The sequence below is a fragment of the Thermobia domestica genome, chromosome 9, assembly GCF_964235325.1.
Source record: "Thermobia domestica chromosome 9, izTheDome1.hap1.1, whole genome shotgun sequence".
In the NCBI taxonomy this organism is placed as follows: Eukaryota; Metazoa; Arthropoda; class Insecta; order Zygentoma; family Lepismatidae; genus Thermobia; species Thermobia domestica.
In genome coordinates this window covers 200,542,779-200,564,869 of record NC_137462.1, presented here as the reverse complement: position 1 = coordinate 200,564,869, position 22,091 = coordinate 200,542,779, and the positions used below count along the sequence as shown (strand labels likewise).

Genomic DNA, 22,091 nt, shown 5'->3' with positions numbered 1-22,091 from the left:
CACTTGGCGGGGGCTGGGATCGAACCCGGGACCCCAAGCACCAGAGGTGAACGTTCTACCACTGAGCCACCGCGCCCCCTACTGCACATGTGTATGACACATTCGTAATACCGTGCAAGTGTACCGTATTTAGTTTCATTCTGCTAATATTTACATTAAATATGACTATAATATTTTTAATTGAAGGTTCATTTTTTAAAAAATTATTATATTACTCATTCGAAATAAACAATATAATATAACCTGCATTTTTCGAAGGCTTAAGTACATTCGAATAAATATTCAATCAGATAAATCTACACGCTATAAATAGACTCTCTCAGTAGCATAAAGAATGTGCAGTGTTCGCTTTGATGTAATAAATGAGGTGAGAACCGAATAGACATGTGTCTGATTATATACATACAAAAAGATATGTAAATATAATAATCTTAATAAGATTATTATTGTTTGCAAGTAAAATATTTTTCTCTATTTGTTATTAATTTAATTTTTATTTCGAATCGCGCATGCGCACTGGTTGCAGCTGTGTATTAGCCAGCTCTCATTTGTGTGGTCGGGTACGATCTGTGGTATGGTGGTTCAATGTGGTTGAAGGCGAAGAATTCAACATTATATTACAATCAGGTGAGTGATGAAATTAATTTTAGTGTGAATTTGTAAAATTTAATAGGTAATAGTATACATGAGAACGCCGTGATCTGCGTTTCTTCTGTGTTCTATTACCACTTCTACATGACATACCATAAATTTTCTACATAGTGCAATAGTAAGAAGTATCCATGTGCACAAGACATGCGATATGTGTTAAATACCCCCCCCCGCCCACACACACACACATAGCCATAGATAAAGTACAAGGGCACTACACACACAGATATAAAGTACAGGTACGTTCTTTTTTATTTTCGTATCATTCGATAAGTAAATCAAAGTCGCTTTGTTACCCCTTGGGAAGTTCGTAGATACTCAATGAATAATCCCTAAAAGTATGAGCGTCCAGCTCTTTCGGGAACTGACGCGGCTTTACGTATACTAATAATAAAAAAAAAAGGCAAACGCCAAAATATAGGCGGGTTGCGCGCGCACCTTACAGCTCGCTGTTGTCAAATCTCCCTTGTCATGTGCCACCTCCTTCCCCTCCTGTTGCAGAAGTAAGCAGACGACAGGCGTTTACCTAACCACAGCTCAAAGCCTGCGTTCTGCCGTAACCAATCTTCAACACGCGCGCGAAATATGAAACCTTGACAGTGACTGAGCAAGACAAATGTAAATGTGGCAAGTGCGTAGGTTGCTAGTTGGCTGTTGCGCGCGCAACCCGCCTATATTTTTGGCGTTTACTTTATATCCATTTAATAAAGCACCAGTTTAAATAATAAAACTGGTGTTAATGTTGCCGTATACACATGCATCCTGTTCTTCACAAGCAGTATTTACCCACACAGCAATGAAATATTTTCAAAACGTTTCTAAAACGTGCCATCATTTTCCTTCAGAAAATGTATCCTACTTCCCTTAAGGAAATATATTCCATATGTTGTTGAAAACATTTTCCACATAATACTGAAAATATTCTCTGAATACACTCAAAAACGTTGTAGAAATATTTTATACGCCGTTAGAAAAGTTTTCCTAAAAATGTTTCCTGTACGATTTCCAAACATTACTGAAAATGTATTTGAAACGTTTTATACAATGTTAACGGAATGGTTTTTAAAACGTTTCTCATGGAATATTTTAAAATTATTTACCAATAACGCAGACAATATTTTCCTACATATGCCAAAATATTTTCTTTACATGACAAAATATATTTAGTGAATATTTTTTGTACATCACAGAAAATATTTAAAGAATAGTTTTTGTGCATGACAAAATATTTAGGGAATATTTTGTGTACATGACAAAATATTTACAGAATATTTTCTGTACATGATAGAACCCAAAGCCCATAGGCCAATTCGGTTACTACTGCAGATACGAAAACAAGGTAAGATACAGAAGGAAATTTTTAAAATGCAGCAAGTTTTGTTTTTATATTAGTATACCGCCCAATAGTAACGAAAAGTACAACGCTGCCACTGTTGGACAACACCGAATGAAAGAAAGTGTGGTTTGAAATTATTTGAACCAAAGGGAACGGAAAGACACAATGAAAAATATAGTGCAAGACCCAATTTCGCGTCCTTCGTATCTGCTCCTCCCCCCCCCCAACACCGTGGTCGCTACGCCTCTGGCGTGGATGTTGCATTTGCATGTTTATCCTTCACTGTGTCTCCTTTCAATTCTTGTCGGTGTAGCTAATTTCAAACCACACATTCTTTCATTCGTGTAGCCCGACATGATGTATGGTAACGCATTTTCTTTATTGAGCGGTACACTAGTACAAAAACAAAAGTGTTGCTGAAATTTAAAAGAGTCCTTACATATCTTACCGTGTTTCCATACCTGCAATAGTAACCGAGTTGGCCTATGGGCTCCGGACTTTTGCGTCACTCTGCATATACGCTATAACGGCTTCTTGCTGGGAACAAATAGTGGGTTGAAAACAAGGCGGCCAGGCTGTGACATAGCAGCTGGAAGAAAACATAAGATTCTTCTGTACAATTTTACTTGCCTCACTCTGTCTTCATGACGAGGAACCATTGCGGTCCACAGACTCAGACCAAAAAAAAATAAAAATAAATAAATAAATAAATAACTAAAAACAAAATAAAAATAAAATACTACTACTACTACTACTACTACTACTACTACTAATAATAATAATAATAATAATAATAATAATAATAATAATAATAATAAACAGTGTAAATTATAACTACAATGTAAACAGTGTAATGTAATAAACAGTGTAATGTCAACTTGCTCTCATAATTTTAAGCATTTTTTTTTAACTCAAAATCTTATTTACACACAAAATGTTTCTGGGAGTTTCACTGGTACTACTGATATGTGGACACGCCGTGCATATATGTTGGGGTGTCTTATATCATAAATTTCACTGGATATCATAAATTTCAAATTTTTAACAAATATATTTCTTTGGTGCTGCTATAATTAGTATAATGATTGGTAATAATGCTACTACGATACTCTCGTGAGAGAATTTATTCAACATTCGATAAAATATTCTGGAAATAATTCTAAAATATTGCATGAAAATATTTCATTTAAGTTACAGGACAAGATAACAAACACATTTCCATACAAAATTAATAGGAGTTTTAAAAATATTTCTTATATTACGAACGAATTTATTTTTAAAATATTCGAAATATTTTAAAAATTATATTTCATATGTTTTCTTGTAACAATAGAAAAGAATGTAAATGACATGTTGGAAAACATTTTATTCTGTTTATAGGCCTATTCTGTTTCGTTTATCATGTATGTAAAACATTTTTTGTGTTACTTAGAAAACATTTTCTCTCTCAACTAGGGGTAAAAGTACGGGGGGACGCCGCCCCCACCTCGAGAAAATATATACGGCGTCTACCCAGTTCCTAAAAAAAAAAAAAAAATACAATGGGCAAAGATAGGCAGGGTGAACGGCGTGACGTCATCCGCTACCTACCGTCCCCCAACCTTTTCAGATCCACTTTTACCCCTGCTCTCAACATTGAAAACATATTACATTACATTCAACACAATATTTCTATTACAATTTGTGACAATTTTCCATACATTATTTTCCTACTAACGTTCTAAAAATGCACATCCTATTCAGTGGCATATTTACGATTTTGTTTCGTGGAGGGAATCTTTGCTAACTTTATTCCTGAAAATGTGAAAATTGTGCAGGATATTTCATTTACTTTAATATAGTAAAACAATTTCGGGGGAGGATTAAGCCCGGAAAGCTTATTTAACGCCACTGCTTCCCGTAGTTAATTAAATGTTCTCAAAACACATTTTAAAAAATAGTTCCGGCATATATTTGGGATACTTCTCAGATATAACAAGGAATATGTTTTCTCCAGTAACGGAAGAGTATATTCTGAAAACATGTAAAAATGTTTCTATAATAGACCTATATCAGAAAATGTTGTTCACTAAAGACACAAAATATCTTCCAAAACACAATGGAAAACATTTTCTATTCATTTTTAATGTTTTCTTTTACCTGTTTTAAAGTGTTATATTCAAAATTCCATAAAATATTCTGGAAATAATACTAAAATATCATACGAAAATATTTAATTTAAGTTATAGGAGAAGATTACCAAAATACTTTTGTAAAAATTAAGTAAACCTTTTTAAAATATTTCTGAAAAATATTTCTTATATTACGAAATAATTTATTTTTAAAATATTCTAAATGTTTTTAAAAATATATATTTAATACGTTTTCTCGTAAAAATAGAAAATATTACAAATAACGTATTAGAAAACATTTTTTAAATATGTGGAATATATTTCGTTTGATTGCTTTCCGTATCATATATGGAAAACATTTTTAATATCATTTCGAAAATATTTCCCTTCTCAACAGTGAAAACATATTAAATTAGATCCAAAACAATATTTCTAATATATTTTGTGAATATTTTCCTGGTTTTACTTTCCGGCAAGCATTCTCAAAATGTACTCCAGGTAATTTCTAAAATGTTTTACAAACATTTTTGGGAAAATATTTTCGGGAAATATTCGGAATACATTGGGGAAACCAGCATGGAAATCTTCAGAGAAGGAAAACCTTTTGGAAACCAAGGAAAATATTTTCTTTTGATTGAGGAAATATTCCTTGCTGTGTGGGTATTAGTTGACATTTTATGTTTTTGGAGGACACAGATGAATAGAATAATTTTATTGCCGTTAAACAACATTTGTTGCAATAGATAACGTCAAGAGAGTATACAAAATTTCCACAGCTGTTTGAATGAGCCAATATTTAGTGTTTCTCAGTTTCTATTACACATACCACGAATTTCTGTAGGTAGAAGATTATACATCTTCATTGCAGTGTATTTATAACTCTTTTGTGTTTTACCACAGAGGAAATAACAAATATTATTTCCTCTGTGGTTTTACTTAACCTGAAATATGGTGTATCGAGGTCATCTCCGTATCTTGTGTTATAGCAATGAATTTTATTTCGGGTACTGATATTTTCCAAGTTTTCTTTAATATACCTGAGACAACTACGGATATACATTGAAGGCACTGTCATGATTTGCATCTCTTTAAAGAAAGATCTGCAAGAGTCATTATCACGTAGTCCCTTTAACATGAAATAAATTATGCATACATAACCCTACATTTGAAAGGAGGTAGTGTTCCAACGGCAGAACCTCCGAGATAATTTACAATCACAAGCAAGGTATGCTAGTATCATTACCAAATCCAGAATGGGAATTAGGGGTAATAGTTAAAATAGGGAAGATTCTAGATTACTGGTCCCCCATGTAGATTAGTAGCTGGGTAGGTTTCTTTCTGTACTAAGTTTATACATTTAACTTATACAGTATTGCCGAGCGAGTAAAGGCGGGTTAGAACCCCGCAGGGCACGTTGTTTTTTGTCTTTATTACTGCTCAATGGGAAGGGAGGCCAGCAATCAAGAACCTTGCCGTTAAAATGGAACCTGATCGTATGCATGTATTTTTCTTGAGCCATCTTTTAAGAAAGGCATTACTCGAGCAAACGGTTCTACCAAATTTACACGCATTTATTGCATTTTCCGGTTTGTTTTTGCAAAACATGCACTAAATGAGGAGCTAGTGCATAACTGTTTTTGATATATATAAACGATCTCCCGGATAATTTAAACTTTGCAAAAGCCACATTATTCGCGGATGACACAAGTGTAGCAATAACAGGCGAAAACCAACAACGATTAAATACTAACATAGAAAACACCGTAAAACAGCTAACGAACTGGTTTGATCATAATAAGTTAATAGTAAACTCAGAAAAAACCTTGTCAATAAGTTTTAAATTAACAAACAACAATCTAGATAAAGGAAGTATAAAAATAGGAGAAAACGAAATAAAACAAGTTAGTTCTGTAAAATTTTTAGGTGTACATATATCAGCAGATTTAAAATGGGATTATCATATAGAAAAAATTGCGAATAGGTTAAGAAAAATGTGTTTTGCCGTACAAACCATCAAAAATACTATAAACCGAAATACAGCAAAAATATTATATTACTGCTCATTTGAATCTATATTAAGATATGGATTAATATTTTGGGGAAATACTGTAAAAAGTAGAGATATTTTTGTTCTTCAAAAAAGAGTTGTACGAATCCTAGCTGGTGTAGGACCCCGAGAGTCCTGTAGGAAATATTTTAAAGAACTAGCTATACTACCTTTACCATGTTTGTATATATATTGCTTAATAGAATTTGTAAGATCCAACATAAATGAGTACACAACAAACGGGGACGTGCATGGATACAACACAAGAAATAAGACTCATTTTCATCCACCAAACCATAGAACAGCAATGTACGAAAAGGGAGTAAAATATGCTGGTATTATGCTATACAATAAGTTACCAAACAAATTAAAGGTAATCAAGTCTCATGTTACATTCAAAAGAAAATTAAAAGAATACCTATTGTCACATTGCTTCTATACAATAGATGAATATAATCAATTAAATAGTCACAATGTAAATAGTAGTAGCAAAGTAACAAGATAGGTTCATTTATGTATAAGGTATGCTGTAGTATTGGTATAATGATATTTCAAATTACTATAATGTATAAAAGTATGAATTATGTTTAACAAACGTGTCTAATATATATGTACTGCATCAATTAACCATGACGAATCCCATGTACTATCGGAAAATTATTTCCAAGTTTGTACAGAATGGAGGATAAATAAAATGAAATGAAATGAACCACGAACCAACTTGTCTAGGTGGCCACTAAAAAGCACGAATGCTGTCTAACCGAATCAGGGCAGGAGAGCAGCAGGAGGCCCGAGCGGAGCATAGGGGTGCGTCCGTAGGGAGCAGGCGGGTCAGCAACAAGGGCATACGCATAAACGAGGATAGTGGAAACATACATTAAATATCTGCAATAATTTTTACCTTCAAAAGCACTTATATAATAGTAGTAATTCTTAACTTCAAAATGGCTTCACTGCTTTCCCGCGTACAAATGGTCTGCTGCGAGGAGAAATTCGTCTGCTCTGAATTTTTACTTTTCTACACTTCGCACGGTTGATTGTAGGTTTCAACGTACTACCATGAGCAAAATAAATGACGCGTCTCTTTATTTTGAAGTTTTTTGAAAATATCTCCGTTTTCTTTATATGTTCGAAATTTCGGAAGTTTTCCCCAGCAGGACAGGTTAATAACAAACCCGTTTTTAATATTTGTGTTAGATATTAGCTTAAAATAAAGAAATTAGAAGCAAAAAACATTAAACCGACAGAAATCTCGAGAATTACCAACTCTGCTAAAGTGGGAAATTTTCAAGAACACGAGGGAATTCTGCATTTCAACACGAAGCAGCGACATCTATGTCATTGAGAGAAATGTGGATTAAATCTACAAACTAAACTTTTAACGAATATTTCTAGTATGTCTTATTATATGCATTATCTGCAAACTCCAAATATGTGAATATATGCTAAGTATTAACATAAAGATAGAGCAAATAGTGGAAATTATCTATGGAAAAGGACGAATTGGTAGGAAGATCGTAATGAAATATCGTGTTTACCGGAACAGGCTCAGTTCAAGTGAAAAAACAAATAGCTCATTTAGTTAAAGCAACTAGTCTGTATGCTGAAGGTAGCGGGTTCGATCCCGTGGAAGTGCCGTTATCATTTTTATCACTACACTACGGTTATTTTTTTTATTTTTTTATTTGGGAAAGAATCAAATTGTAACGTATGTGTAAAACTCATGACGATACCAAAAAAAGAAAAAATGCTGTTGTCGCACTTGCATTAGCGTCCCTAATTTTGTTTGCAAACAGTTTCGTAATTATTTCCCCTGTGCTCACTGCTCACCATACGCTCGCTGGCGCATAACGAATGTTTCCCAGTAAATGTTAATTCTAATTTGGAGAATTTTATAAAGTTTCACAATATTTCTCACTAGATAGTCTTCTATCTACGTGTTTGGATATTTTGATAACAGATTTCCCTATTAAATGTTTAATTTTCCCTAGATGTTTAATTACGGAAAAGTTTTACAATGTATTTGTATTGAATTGAAATTGTTTTGAATTTACTACATAAGGTAAGTAGATCGAAGGAGGAGAACTCAAGTAATTGATATTCTACGTAAAAGCAACCTATTGTAGAATGATGATGCTTCTTACCTTCAGCACATAATCTTTACGTTAGAGAGTCAGACAGAGAAAAATCCTGGTTTTTCCTCCTCTATGACCACCCATCTTAAACCTCTACATATCATTGTTCGTCTCACAAAATTTCGGTGCTTCAAAAACATTCAAATAATAATAATAATAATAATAATAATAATAATAATAATAATAATAATAATAATAATCCTGAATATGCCATCCTTACATAATGTAGGATATCTTAGTTTCCTAGTTTAAATCTTAAATATCTTAGTTTAAAATGCTTTCTTTAGTACTTATTTGAGCAACCATGTAGGAGGGGGTACGACTTTTTATTTTGCCCCTCTCATTTCAGTAGCCTTCCAACAGAAAGTAATTTTTGATAAGCAGGACAGACAAAATGAATAAGAAATATATTTACAGCATGCTCTCCCCTTTCATGATTGGAATATCACGTAATATTTTTTATTCTACGAAAGATGGCCCTGTGCGGTTAGGGGTAGGTAACTAAAAAAATACCTAATATATAGCGCCCCTTGATTGTAATATTACCGCTTCTTTATTTGTACGAGGGAGCCCCTACACAATCAAGGGTGACAAAAAGAATAGGAAGAGTGTCTATTGATTCCAGTGGTGGATCCAGCACGAACTCCTGGGGGAGGGGAGGGGAAGTGAAACATTCTTTTGATGATGTGAAGCTGTCACAAATTACCAGTTAACTAAACTAAACAATAGTGGGGGGAACTGGAACCCAGTCAGTTTAAATTGATGTAAAAGTTTAATTTTTGGATTCATATTAAAGTTTTGGTTTCAAATGAGAATTTCAGTCCAAGTGGTCAATGATCAAATCTCGTGGGGCTCTTCAGTGTAGGCTAATACGGCCCCCTTATGAGAAAAGGCCAAATTATTAACATGTTTATAACTTTCGAATTTTTCGTCTATTTTAAAGAAATATTTTGCTTCGTATTAAAGTGTTGGTTCCAAATGACAAACTCAGTCCGAGTAAACAATGATCAAATCTCCGGGGGGGTCTTCAGTATAGGGGGCTACGGTTCCCTTATGGGAAAAGGCAAAAATATGAAAATGCTTATAACTTCCGAATTTTCCGTCTATTTTAAAGAAATTATTGGCTTCATATTAAAGTCTTGGCTTCAAATGACAATTTCAGTCCGTGTGGACAATGATCAAATCTCGGAGGGCTCTTCGGTGTAGGGGTTTCGGCTTCTTTATGGGACAAGATTCACGTAGTTGATATTGCAAAATTGTTTTGTATATATAAGTGGAAACTTGCACCATTTGGTTAATTTTACCTCTTATGTTTTACAGATTCATATTCCAAGCAATAGTTACTTCGCAGAGCTAAAAGAAGGCACTTACTAGTTTCATTAAAATGAAATGTCTTTTATGAGAGGAGCAGACAAACGAACAGGCACCCAAACGTTGGTTGAGTCGTACGGTTGAAACTCGTTAAGCTCGCTTCAATTATTATTATTATTAATAATAATAATAATAATAATAATAACAATAATAATAATAATAATAATAATAATAAGAATAATAAGAATAAAGCATTGCAGGGACCTTTGGTGCAGGGGGTCCGTGGCTCGATTCCACTTCGTGCCAAGTGAAATTTGAGGTGGACAAATACCGTGTGCATGGGTATGTGTTTTCTTGAGATTTTCCATTTTCCTCCCACTTTCTTCATTTCACCATTTCATTCATCATCATCCTCCCTTAGCGTAGGTGCATAATCGTCCAACGTTAAACTAGATATTGCAATTTCAATAATAATAATTATAAAAATTAATTCAACTGAAGGGACTGTAATTTATGTGGAAAGCAATTATCATAAATATGCAACCATTATAAAAACAATGCTTTGAGTAGAAAGATAATCCTTCCCAAGTGTTAACGAATGCGCACGAGATAAGACATGTCTCGAGAAAGAGACAAGACGCGCTTTGTGACATCCAAGATAATACGAGGCAAATGTTTTGGACACGAGATAGCTTGTAAAATGTCTCGTCTTGTCTGGAATGTCTCGAAACCAAAGTCTAAGTTTAAAATTATTTTTCAAGATCTATTCTCTCAGAAGTAGTTCTCTGCCTTAAAATTAATAACGACATTTGTGATTTAAAAAAAGATAAACAATGCCTAAAGTTAATAGTTAACTTTTCGAAAAGAAGCTTCATTAAGGGTGAACCTGAAAGATGTCCACAAACTTCGGGAGGTGATTCGTGACATCAAAAGGAGACAAATGGTCCTCTTGCAGTTTTCGAATTCAGCTTCGTTGTCGAGATACAGGGTTGCCAACTGGTCGTGTTTGAGAAACTCACTGGGAATAAATTCAAGTCCAAGAATAAACTACTACTCATATATTTTTCAGGTCAATTGACTTATATCATGTTGTAAGGTCAAATATTTATTTATGAAGTGTGTACAAAATTCGCCAGGGTCTTTTCTGAGAAAATCGTCGAGAAAAAGTCACCTCCAAGAATAAACTACCCCTCGTAAATTTTTCTAAGAGAAATATCTGATACTGCAATAGCAATATAGGGTTGTTAATTAAATATTGATTAATGAAAAATAAACAAAATTGTTAAAACCGTTTTTGAGAAAATAGCGTTTTTCGATTTTCGGTTGTTTGTAAACCACACTTATTTTAGGTGGTAGGAAAAAATTGGAAAATCTTCTGTAGGAATGCTATGTAAACCCTAAGTTTAAAATTTGGTGTAGATACGTTGAACGGTATGGCCTCTAGGCGGGTGCATAGAAAAGTGTACCGAACGGACCGGAAGGACGGGTGTCGAAAAGTCGCATTTTCGGTATGTAGACTCCATGAAACATGTAAATCCGTTGAAATCTGAATTTGATATTATTTTCACAATCACTATATTTTCTTCTCTCTTTTGTCGCTCGAAAAAGAAAAGCCTGAGTTTACCACAAAAACCTAGGGAGTTTCTTAAAAAATATTCAATTACAGGGCCACCGCACTAAACTTTTTCAATTCAATTTCTTAACCGTGTTAGGCCGCAGTTGTTACTGAAGTGTGTATTTGGATAATACGAATAAAATTATCGTATTATTCAAATACGTCGAATGTCAGATTATCGAATAAAAAACTTCGATTGAAGAAAATCCATACTACAAAACTAACTCACACTTTGAGCACATTTTCATTAGACATATAATAGACCAATTAATGCAATCATTGTTTATGAAATATGAAAAAAATCAAATGAGTCACTTTGGGAAAGTCGTTCAAAAAGAACACGTCAGGAGTAACCTACCTCTTGTGAATTGTTTCGAACAATGAGTTAAGATATACTTTTGGTTATTAATGAAATATTTATTTGCGAAATTTGAACAAAATCGCCTGTCGTTCGAGAAAATTGTCGGGGAAAAAACCTTGACTCCAAAAATAAACTATCCGTTGTAATTGTTTTTCATAGAAATGACTTATACTAAAATATAGGGTTATTAATGAAATACTTATTTATGAATTATCAATAAAATTGTCCGACTAATTTTTGAGAAAATCGTGAGGGAAAAGTAACTCCCCGAATAAACTATCTCTTGAGGATTCTTTCAGGGTAAGCGAGTTATTCCATATTACTAGGTTTTTAATGAAATATTTATTTCTGAGTACGAACAAAATTGCTTGACTCATTTTTGAGAAAACCGTGGAGGAAAAACACCCCCAAGAGTAAACTACCCCTCGCATATTTTTTCAGGACAAACGAGTTTTGCCATATTGTTCGGTTATTAACGAAATATTTATTTTTGAAATATGAATAAACTCTTTTGAGTCGTTTTTGGGAAAATCGCCCAGACAACACTCCACCAAGAATAAACTACCCCTCGCATTTTTTTAGGACAAACGAGTTATGCCATATTGATAAGTTATTAATGAAATCTTTATTTATGAAATATGAACGAAAACATTTCAGTCCATTTTGAGAAAATCACTGAGAAAAAACTCACCCCCTTAGTATAAACTACCCCTTGTAGATTTTTCTCAGATAAATGCCTTATACCACAAAATAGGGTTGCTAATTAAATATTGATTTATAAAAAAAGAAAGAAAACAAGATCGTTAGAGCCAGTTATGAGAAAATATTTTTTTTTTATTTTCATCGTACAGGAAACTACCCTTGTTTTGGGAGTAGGAGGGAAATAAATAAAACTATAGGAAATACTATGAAAATCTTAAACTAAAATTTGGTGCAGATAAGTTGAACATACCGTAAATTTTTCAACTAATTTACGGTATGTTCAAGTATGGCTTCTAGGCGAGTGCACAGAAAAGTGTAGCGAACGGACGGACGAACTGATGGACATTTATCGAAAAATAACTTTTTCGGTGTTAGGGGTAGGTGTAAGAATACGTGTAAATTCGTTGAAATCTCAAATTTGATTTTTTTTTCCGAACACCATACTTTCTTCTCTCATTTGTCACTTCAAAGTAAAAGGAACTCAGAACTACAGATAAAAGACACCTACTTTTACACATAGACATTTATTGATTTAAAACTGTTTTAGTTTGTGTCATTTCACTTCCAATTGAAAGGTTTTACAATGATTAACGGCATACCAATGACGAGACGGAAGTTTTCAGGAAGTAAATGCATTCAGAAGTCTAGACTGCATTACAGCCTGTTTTTATTTCTGCAATTGTTAACAGCTGTAATTTCGTCCAAACGCTACATGAAATAATTTTTGGTTGACGTCATTGTATTACTATTTTAGTATTGTTCTCTTCAGACTTGGTTGAAGTTTTGTCTTAACGGTTATACATTTTTTCTTTCTTATTTCATCGTTACACATAAGAACAAAATGTTATGGTGAGTGGATAGATTCGAACCTACGAACATTGAGTTTATATTCTTCCAACACTTTACCAATGGACCAAGCTTTGTCTTCACGTTAACGCCCGGTTACAGGGTTTACTATGATTTAAATAAAATGGTTGGCTGTTAGAATTCCCTGCTCACATATTTCGATAAATAATTTTCATTGCTTCGTAGATACGTAGAGCAATGTTTAGATACACATTTTAGGAGAGTGAATTTTGGTGTATATAATAATTTCATGCCAGGTAAAAGCTAAATACGTTTTGATAAAATGTTTCATATGTAGTTCTCAATAATAAGCTTGCTGTTCGGAGTGAAGTTCCAAGGTTCAGCATTGCCTAGCAGTTTTTGCTATTAATATCCCTTCTAACAATATAGGCAGTGGACAAAAGTTAGCCCGTGTTGAAGCTTTTTGCTCCTAATTTAGTTATTTTACTTATTTAAGGAACATATTGAAAATTGTCAGCAGGCACGTATGCAGTAATTTATTTCGGGAGAAGTCCGACTTCAATATTAGGATAAATTATAATAAAATTTAAAAGATAATCCTTAAATTTAGGCTAAATTTACAGAGAAGTTGGGATTTCAGAGGGGAGTCCGGACCACCTGGACCCACCCCTAAATGCGTCCTTGTTTGTCAGTAACGTTTCCTCATTTTGAAACCCTCAAAAACTTCGGATATATAAAGGAAAACGAGTTATTTTCGATAAAATATCACTTCAGAAGACGCGACAGTTTTATTGCACATGGTGGTATCCCAAGTTCACAAGGGCAAGAATTCATTAATTTTGATTCTCTGTCATTGTGCTCTATCGAAAGGTTAGGTTTGTAACATATTACTCCTACGAAGAAGCATGACTGGCAGATAGGAATACTGAACACAACTCCAGAGAAATGCATGCTGAACTTACGTTATAGCTACGCTTTGGTGATTTGCCCTCAAGGTCAATCAAGTGGTAATTCAGTTCCGTCCCTGTTCTTAAGCCATGTTCGTATTACTTCGAACAGTTTTGATAATGAAAAGCATGCCTCTTAATATAACAGACTTCTTTCGCGTAAGAAATCGAAACTCAGTTGGTCAGAGCAACTAGTCTGTAAGAATTAGGTTGTTAGTTAGTTAGGAGCCCAGTACGAGTAAGGGTTTTTATTACTATTGTTTTTATCTTTTTTATGTGAGGAAAAATCGAATTGTGACATCGCGATATCAAATGTATTTGATTAGGTAGCTTTGTCTTAGCTAAACTTTAAACATCAGTAACCGTCGAAATTATTTCACCAACTGATCACTTACTGAACATTTCAAACACGTCAAACCAGTGGCATAACATGAAGGTTAACCTCTCCTCCGCAGTCCTTAGTTATGCGTCCGTACTTTCAAGGGCGGACTAAGGGCCGGGCGACTGCCCGGGGCGCCAGAGAAAGAGGGGCACCAAAACGAGCCTCAAAAAGTAAATTTTATAATGTGCTTTCTACTGACGTTTTTGGTTTATATTCTTGTAAAGTAGTGGCAATTATATGATCTTTTTCCATTTCACTATGGAAGAAGAGAGTTTCATAGTACTAAGGGGGCTGTATCGAAAAATTGAGAGATGGCATGTAGAATAAAGAGTGCCGGGAATTAAGTATTGTTTGTTTGTTTGCTTGAGTTTAGCGTTCCACGGTTATGTCTTAATGGGCAAGGGAGATGTGGATACTAATTATAGTGGAATCCGAACCACTTTTATCGTTCAACAGTAATCCACCGGGAATTGGACCCGGTACCACAGAAGGCAGGCGTGCTAGCCACTAGACCAGGGGGGGCGGTGGAGTTGGTATTCTTTATAGCGGGCCATATTCTTTGTGAACTTTTCCTAGGTAATGGATTTCTTTTTGAAAATGGGTTTAAAACAGGGGCGTCATTTAGGGAGGGCAGGGAGGGGCATTTGCCCCCCGTGAGTTTGAGATGTATATAGATTTTATCATTAGAATAGTAGTAAATCAGTGAAAAACGCGAAATTTTACTTATATCAAGAGGTCTTGCCCCCCCCAAAGCAAAATCTGAAATGACGCTCCTGGTTTAAACTATTAAAAACACTATGATAAAATGTAAAATATAGGCTACTACTAGGGGAAGGGCGCCAAAAAGTCACTTTGCCCGTGTGAAAATTTGGCCTGCTCCGCCCCTGCATATTTTCTGTATATTTTTTGGCCTTGCAGCTTGTGCGGTCCCCACGCCACATTGTTGCGGGGGCGCTATTTACGCCTACCCTTCGAACGTAATTCAATAACTGTTTAAGAAATTCTACCATCAGCGTGAAAACGGGAATATATTTTTCTAATAGTCCCATAGAACTTTCACTCAGAACGCCAGATGCAATTTTTCAGAGTGGGCTCTGGCTAAGTAGAAGGAAGATCTGTTTCCTAAGTAAGTTCCTTTCAGAAAGTTTGCTATTTCTTTAACAGTGATGTAAATAAATATACTTATCGTTATTAGCTCGACACCAAACCATCCTGGACAAATCCCTCTAGAACAATGATCGGCAAAAGTTATTCTGCATAATTTTATAAGCGACTCAAGGGTGAAAAACTTGTTAACGAAAGCAATGTTGTGTATATACTGCCTTGTTTCTGACAAAATATCAAGTCTTTTGTAATCTTTAGACACTTTTCCTATTCTTTTTGTCACCCTTGGTTGTGTAAGGAAGCCTCGAACAAATAAAGAAGAGGTAATATTACAGATAAGGGGCGCTATAAATATATTAGGTATTTCTTTTGTTACCTAACCATAACGGCCTAGGGTCGTCTTCAGTAGAATAAAAAATGCTACGTGATATTACATTCACGAAGGAGAAAAGGATGCTCTAAATATATTTCTTATTCATTTTGTCTGCCCTAAATATATTTCTTATTCATTTTTTTAAATTTTGTGACGTGGTTGCTCAAATTATTATTAAAGAAAGCACTTTAAACTAAGATGTGTAAAGTTACAACATTATGTAAGGGTGGCATATTCATTAATAATAATAATAATAATAATAATAATAATAATAATAATAATAATAATAATAATAATAATAATAATAATAATAATAATAATAATAAATATGAATGTCTTTGGAGAGCCGAAATTATGTGAGACGAACAATGATATGAAGAGGTTTAATATGGGTGGTCATAGAGGAGGAAAAACCAGGATTTTTCTCTCTCTGACTCTCTAACGTTAAGATTATGTGCTGAAGGTAAGAAGCATCATCATTCTACAATAGGTTGCTTTTACGTAGAATATCTATTACTTGAGCTCCCCTCCTTCGGGCAACTTTGCTTATGTAGTAAATTCAAAACAATTTCAATTTAAGACAAATATTTATAGAGAAAATTAAACATTTAATAGGGAAATCTGTTATCAAAATATCCAAACACGTGGATAGAAGACTATGTAGTAAGAAACATTGTGAAACTATAAAATTCTCCAAATTAGAATTAACATTTACTGGAAAACATTCGTTATGCATCAGTGAGCACAGGGGAAATAATTACGAATCTGTTTGCAAACAAAAATTAGAGACACTAATGCAAATGCGACGATATTTTCTCTTTTTTTTTCTTTGGTATCGTGATGAGTTTTACACATATGTTACAATTTGATTCTTTCCAAAATAAATAAAATAACATTAGTGATAAAAATGACAACAGTACTTCCACGGGATTCGAACCGTCTACCGTCGGTATACAAACTCGTTGCTTTACCTAACTGAGTTATTTGCTCTCTTACGTAAGCTGAACCTGTTCTACAGTAAAGACGATTTTTCATTACGATTGGGCTAACAATTCGTCTTTTTCCATAGGTAATTTCCACTATTTGCACTATCTATACGTTAATACTTAGCATACATTCATATATTTGGAGTTCGCTGATAACGCATATAATAAGACATACTAGAAATATTTCGTTAAAATTTTCGTTTGTGGATCTAATCCACGCTTCCCTCAATGACATAGATGTCGCTGCTTCGTGTTGAACTGCAGAATTCCCTCGCGTTCTTGAAAATTTCCCACTTTAGCAGAGTTGGTAATTCTCGAGATTTCTGTCGATTTAATGTTTTTTGCTTCTAATTTCTTTATTTTAAGCTAATATCTAACACAAATATTAAAAACGGGTTTGTTATTAACCTGTCCTGCTGGGGAAACCTTCCGAAATTTCAAACACATAAAGAAAACGGAGATATTTTCAAAAAACTTCAAAATAAAGAGACGCGTCATTTATTTTGCTCATGGTAGTACCATGACGCTTAAAAAACTATAATACGACGCTCTTTATCACTCAATTCTTCGTAATAAAATCGTATGCTTACATTATATCTATCGCAGTCGTCCATTGCTAACACGAACGGAACTTTCCCGCCGTTTATTTTCACCTTCTTCGCATTCTTGTATTCTTCCGCTTCAGTAAATAGTTATATGTGGAATACGTTCACTACAATTGAAAATGTATTTCAATATGATATCCACTGACAGAAATTACGTATATTTACACTCTGCTTTTTTTACGAAAAGTATTTCACATTGTATTTTACCTATAAATTTTGTTTTCGGTAGAACCGCCTGCTCGAGTGAACCCATACAAGCATTTGAAGACCTTACTGCAACATGCAATATTTAAAAAGAATATCTGAATATAGCTCGAATTGATTCAGGATATAGCTTAAGGGCAACTCTTTACTGTAGGTCACACATTTAACATCACTGTGACTTACTTCACAAAATATAACTCTGCGAGGCAGGGTTGGCTGGTTTAAACCAGCTGGTTTTTTTTTCAAAAAAACAACTGGTTTAAACCCCCCCCCCCCAAAAAAAAAGAACGTTTGTTGTTTGAATCGTGTGAACTTCATGGTGACGTTTCCACATATCAAACCATCCGCATTACGTTTATCTACTTTTCACCTTTTAATCGAGGGGTCCCGTGTTCAATTCTCGGTTGAACCCATCTTTCAAGTGTAAAGCAAGTAGCAATTCGAGGTGTCTCTTTAAGCGAAAGTCCTCTCCGTGATAACGTTGGTATTTCATAAGGAATTTAAGCCTAAACATACGAAATGAAACCAAATTATATATTTCTACTTGTTTTATAAAGAAGCCAAGGTTGCTTAAACATATTGATAGAAATTGGCAAAATTTATCAACTGCCTACGTAGCTTCCAACATCAGCTTGGATTTCGCTTTGTTTTAATTTTATTGAATATCTACATACCCAATTTTTAATTTAATACCTCAGTTTTAGCGTAGTGATTATGATATGTTGACCTTCAAATTTTACACACAAATACATTTAAATAACAGGATTTTCCCAATGGCTAAGGCGGGAGTTTCCCGATTTATATATATATAATTCTGTATAATGTTTTTACTTGTGTAACTGTTTGTCTTTTAGTCCTTCTGAAATGACTCTTGACTAGGGATGGCCACAAAGTTCCGGTTCCAGAACCGGATCTTAGGAACCGGTTCCAGACTTGGATCCGAAAATCCGGTTCCAGACCTGGATCCGAAAGCCCCCAAAGACCCGTAAAGGAGGCACAAATTTCACCTTCAAAACACTGCAAAGAGGACCATGCGCTTGTGCCCTCCCCGCCCAGACTCGCTTGTGCCCCCAGAAAAAAATTTTGGTCCACCAGTGTTTTTTGTTTTTATTTTGGTCCACCAGTGGGTGTTTAGCCAAATGAGTTGGCCAGTTTGACTGTTTAACAATTAAGTTTGCCAGTTACCCAGTTAATTTAGCCAAATGAGACAAGCGGCCGCTGCCTGGGCCCCTGCCTGTCGCTTCCACCATTTCATCTAGCACACTGTTCACAGCCTTCCAGCAGCTCGTGTTTAGTGTAGGGATCGTCACAAAGTTTCGGTTCCAGACCTGGATCCGAAGAACCGGTTCCGGATCTGGATCCGAAAAACCGGTTCTGGAACCGGATCCGTTCAGACCCGAAAAACGGTTCCAACAGGAACCGGTTCTGGCCATCCCTACTCTTGACAATTATAGCTATTAACAAGCAGGCTTATGTAAAGATCAGTACAACGTATTTTTATCAAGAGTCCTTCGTGAGTGAGTCGGCAATCACATTTGTGACCAATTAGCCCCGGTTTCGTGTCCAAATGGACAATTTCTCTTGGATGTAAGCCGAGAAGCGGTTTGGATTCCGCTTTAAGCGTATGTGACTCCTTCCAGCATAACCTTGTTGTTGCATAATAACACCAAGGCGAAACAAACTAATTTCTGTCCATATCTAATATAAATACATAGAGTGAATTATTTAAACAAAAAAAAAAACCTGGTTTAATCGAGAAAAAAAACTGGTTTAAACCAAAAAACATGGTTTTTTGGTTTTTTCAATAAAAACCATGGTTTTTGCCAACCGTGCTGCGAGGGAAGGGGGTTAGAAGACTTATGGTAACTCTTTACTTTGGGTCGCTAGTAGTAGGGCGGGTCAGAAGCCCCGCAGGGCTTGTTATGGTCTGTTCTCGAAATTAGTAGTAGTAATAGTAGAGCGGGTTAGACGCGATTGAAGTCACTCTGTGACCCAAAGTAAATTTTCTTCTTACAAGGCTCATTGTCGTCTACCTTGGCATTTATGTTAACCCATACCAGTTGGAGTTGGAAGGTCGGTCAAAGATGTACCGTTCTGCGAAATAGTCTCTTTGCGCCTCCTGACATAGTCCCTCATAAAAGTCTACTACAAACAAATAAATACAATCAGTTTCTGCATTAAAAAAAAAAATTGTGCTTACCTCACATTTACTTCTTCTTTGCAGAGAAATTAACAAATTCTATACCTGTAAATTTTCTAAAATTGGTATGGCTTAACATTTAGCCCTCCACCTTTATGACAATTTGGACAAATGACTACCCTTGACAGCCTAAGAACGGGTTAAAGTCACTGTGCGACTCAAAGTAAATATTTTCCGGTTTAAGTTTAGAGATCAATGTTCTTAGAATACTGACCCCCCTCTGTATCGACTTGTAATAGAGGAAACGTGCCCTGGGGGCTACTGATCCATCTTCACTCAATATTGCTCGCTCGGTTTTACTATGTGAATTAAGTACAGAAAATAATCAATTGGATAAGTTGGCTTGGAAATTACTAAAGCTAAAAGGTAGAGACACGATTTTTTGGTGACACGCGAAATGTATAAGTTTGGTATAAAACTGTTGTGTACCTAAAATATGTTTTTTCACTATTTGTTAGGCCATTTAACGCTCGCAATTAAACGCGAAATTCTGCCGAATTAGCGAAATTTGCAACAAGTCGCGATATTCCACGAAATTTACGCAAGTGACAATTTTTTAACGCTTTTACCATTTATTCATTACCATTATTTCTGACTTGATAACGTGCTTCGAAAATTCCAACATCCCTTTGGCCCATAAAGTTATTCCAAAAGTAAATGAACTAATGTCCGAATATAAACTTGTGGCGCAACTTATATTTAAGGAAGAAACTAATAAAGAATTAGGTGAGTTGAGTGAACAGAGAAAGAAGAGTGTCGAAAAGAAGTTCAAGGAAGTTGGAGTGGCATGCAGCAACACACTGGCTAGCATGCGTAAAAAGGATCCAGCTGGAGATATCTTTAAGACATTGACATCATTATATCATCTTCCCCAGCTCAAACTTGCAAAACCTGATGGTAAGTTTTCTAGCAATGGGATGAAAATTCCCATTTTTGAGAGAATAGACCACTATGAATTTTTGAAATTTTACATGCAGTTACAAAATGAAGTCCAAACGGTGTCGACTGTTGAAGTGGATAGTGTGGAAGGAGCGTTGCGCGATATGTTAGATGAACATTCAGAAATTGCTGGAAATTGTCTCCAACTAATGTACGTACATATCAGTTTCAAATGCTGATGTGGAGAGAGTTCTTTCTTCTTACGACATACCGACAAAAGAACAAATTTAACACGGGAAAACATTAAAACAGTGCTTACGTCTTAATTGCATAAGTAAACTGTGAATACTAAAGTTATGTTTTCTATTAATGTTCTCTATATGTGTGTGTTTTTTCTTTAAATGATACTTTTGAAAAATGATATATGTAAGTTTTACGTCCCACGATTATGTGTGTTAGGCTAAAGGAGACTGTGATGACACTAATGAAATGGTGGAATGAAGAAAGTGGAAGGAAACTGGAGAACCCCGAGAAAGCCCACGAGCACTTTGTTTGTCCACCACAAAGTCCACAGGGCGCGATCTGGAATCGAACCAGGGACGCCAAGCACAAGAGGTGAACGCTCTACCACTGAGCCACTGCCCCCCAAATGACACTTTTGTTCAATGAGGATGCTTAGTGTTATTTTTTAAAAGCTAAAATATTGTTTCATATAGTCATGCATGAGCTCATGTCATGATGATTGATGAGTGGAAATTAAGGTGAAATAAAAGGTAACTGATTGTAATTGCCAAGGAAAATCGTGTTCTTAAGGAAAATAGTGTTCTTACATTGAAATTTTTGTTCACAGATTTTATCTCGCTTTACGCATATTTTTTATAAGGAAATTACGAATTCTTATTTACCACAAAATCGTTGAGTTGAGTTGATTTTGAATTTAACGCCCCGTTCAGCAACGAGACTATATGAGACGTGGACCTACTGATTAACGTGGAATCCGAACCACATGAGCTCCCACCGGGAATCGAACCCGGATCTCCCACCACAAAATCCTGTCTCTACTAATAGGCCTTCATGTCATTGTGGGAGGCCAGGCTTGTTTATGAGAAAATTGTACAATATCACTAGTTTATCTTAATATTAGAATAGTTCAATTAGGTCATGACAAAAGGACTAGTGTTACAGAATGGGTCCACATATTGGGAAAAGAATGGACTTGAAAACTTCCTAAAATTTGATATGTGCGTATTAAAAAAAAAAAATTACAATGAACAACAAATATTATTGGTTGTTTTAAGGAAATAATGGAGGAAAAATGTTGAAGCTGAATATGAA

At 34.9% G+C, this 22,091-nt stretch overlaps 1 protein-coding gene across 5 annotated transcripts in view; it reads left to right on the top strand.

Moving 5' to 3' along the window:
• The first annotated feature begins 228 nt into the window (after positions 1–228).
• LOC145660531 (uncharacterized) overlaps positions 229–22,091 on the top strand; it is a 39,472-nt gene continuing 17,609 nt past the window's right edge. Inside the window, exon 1 of one of the 5 annotated variants that reach the window (XM_081725714.1) lies at positions 229–627. Coding sequence is in view for 1 of the 5 variants with exons in the window: in XM_081725710.1 (XP_081581836.1) it covers positions 4,883–4,935 (53 nt within the window). In the remaining 4 variants the exon portion in view is untranslated. Of the gene's footprint in view, positions 628–4,766; positions 4,940–5,033; positions 5,324–20,621; positions 20,775–22,091 lie in introns of those variants that run through there. The other 4 variants (XM_081725710.1, XM_081725715.1, XM_081725712.1 and 1 more) reach the window with 4 other exon arrangements.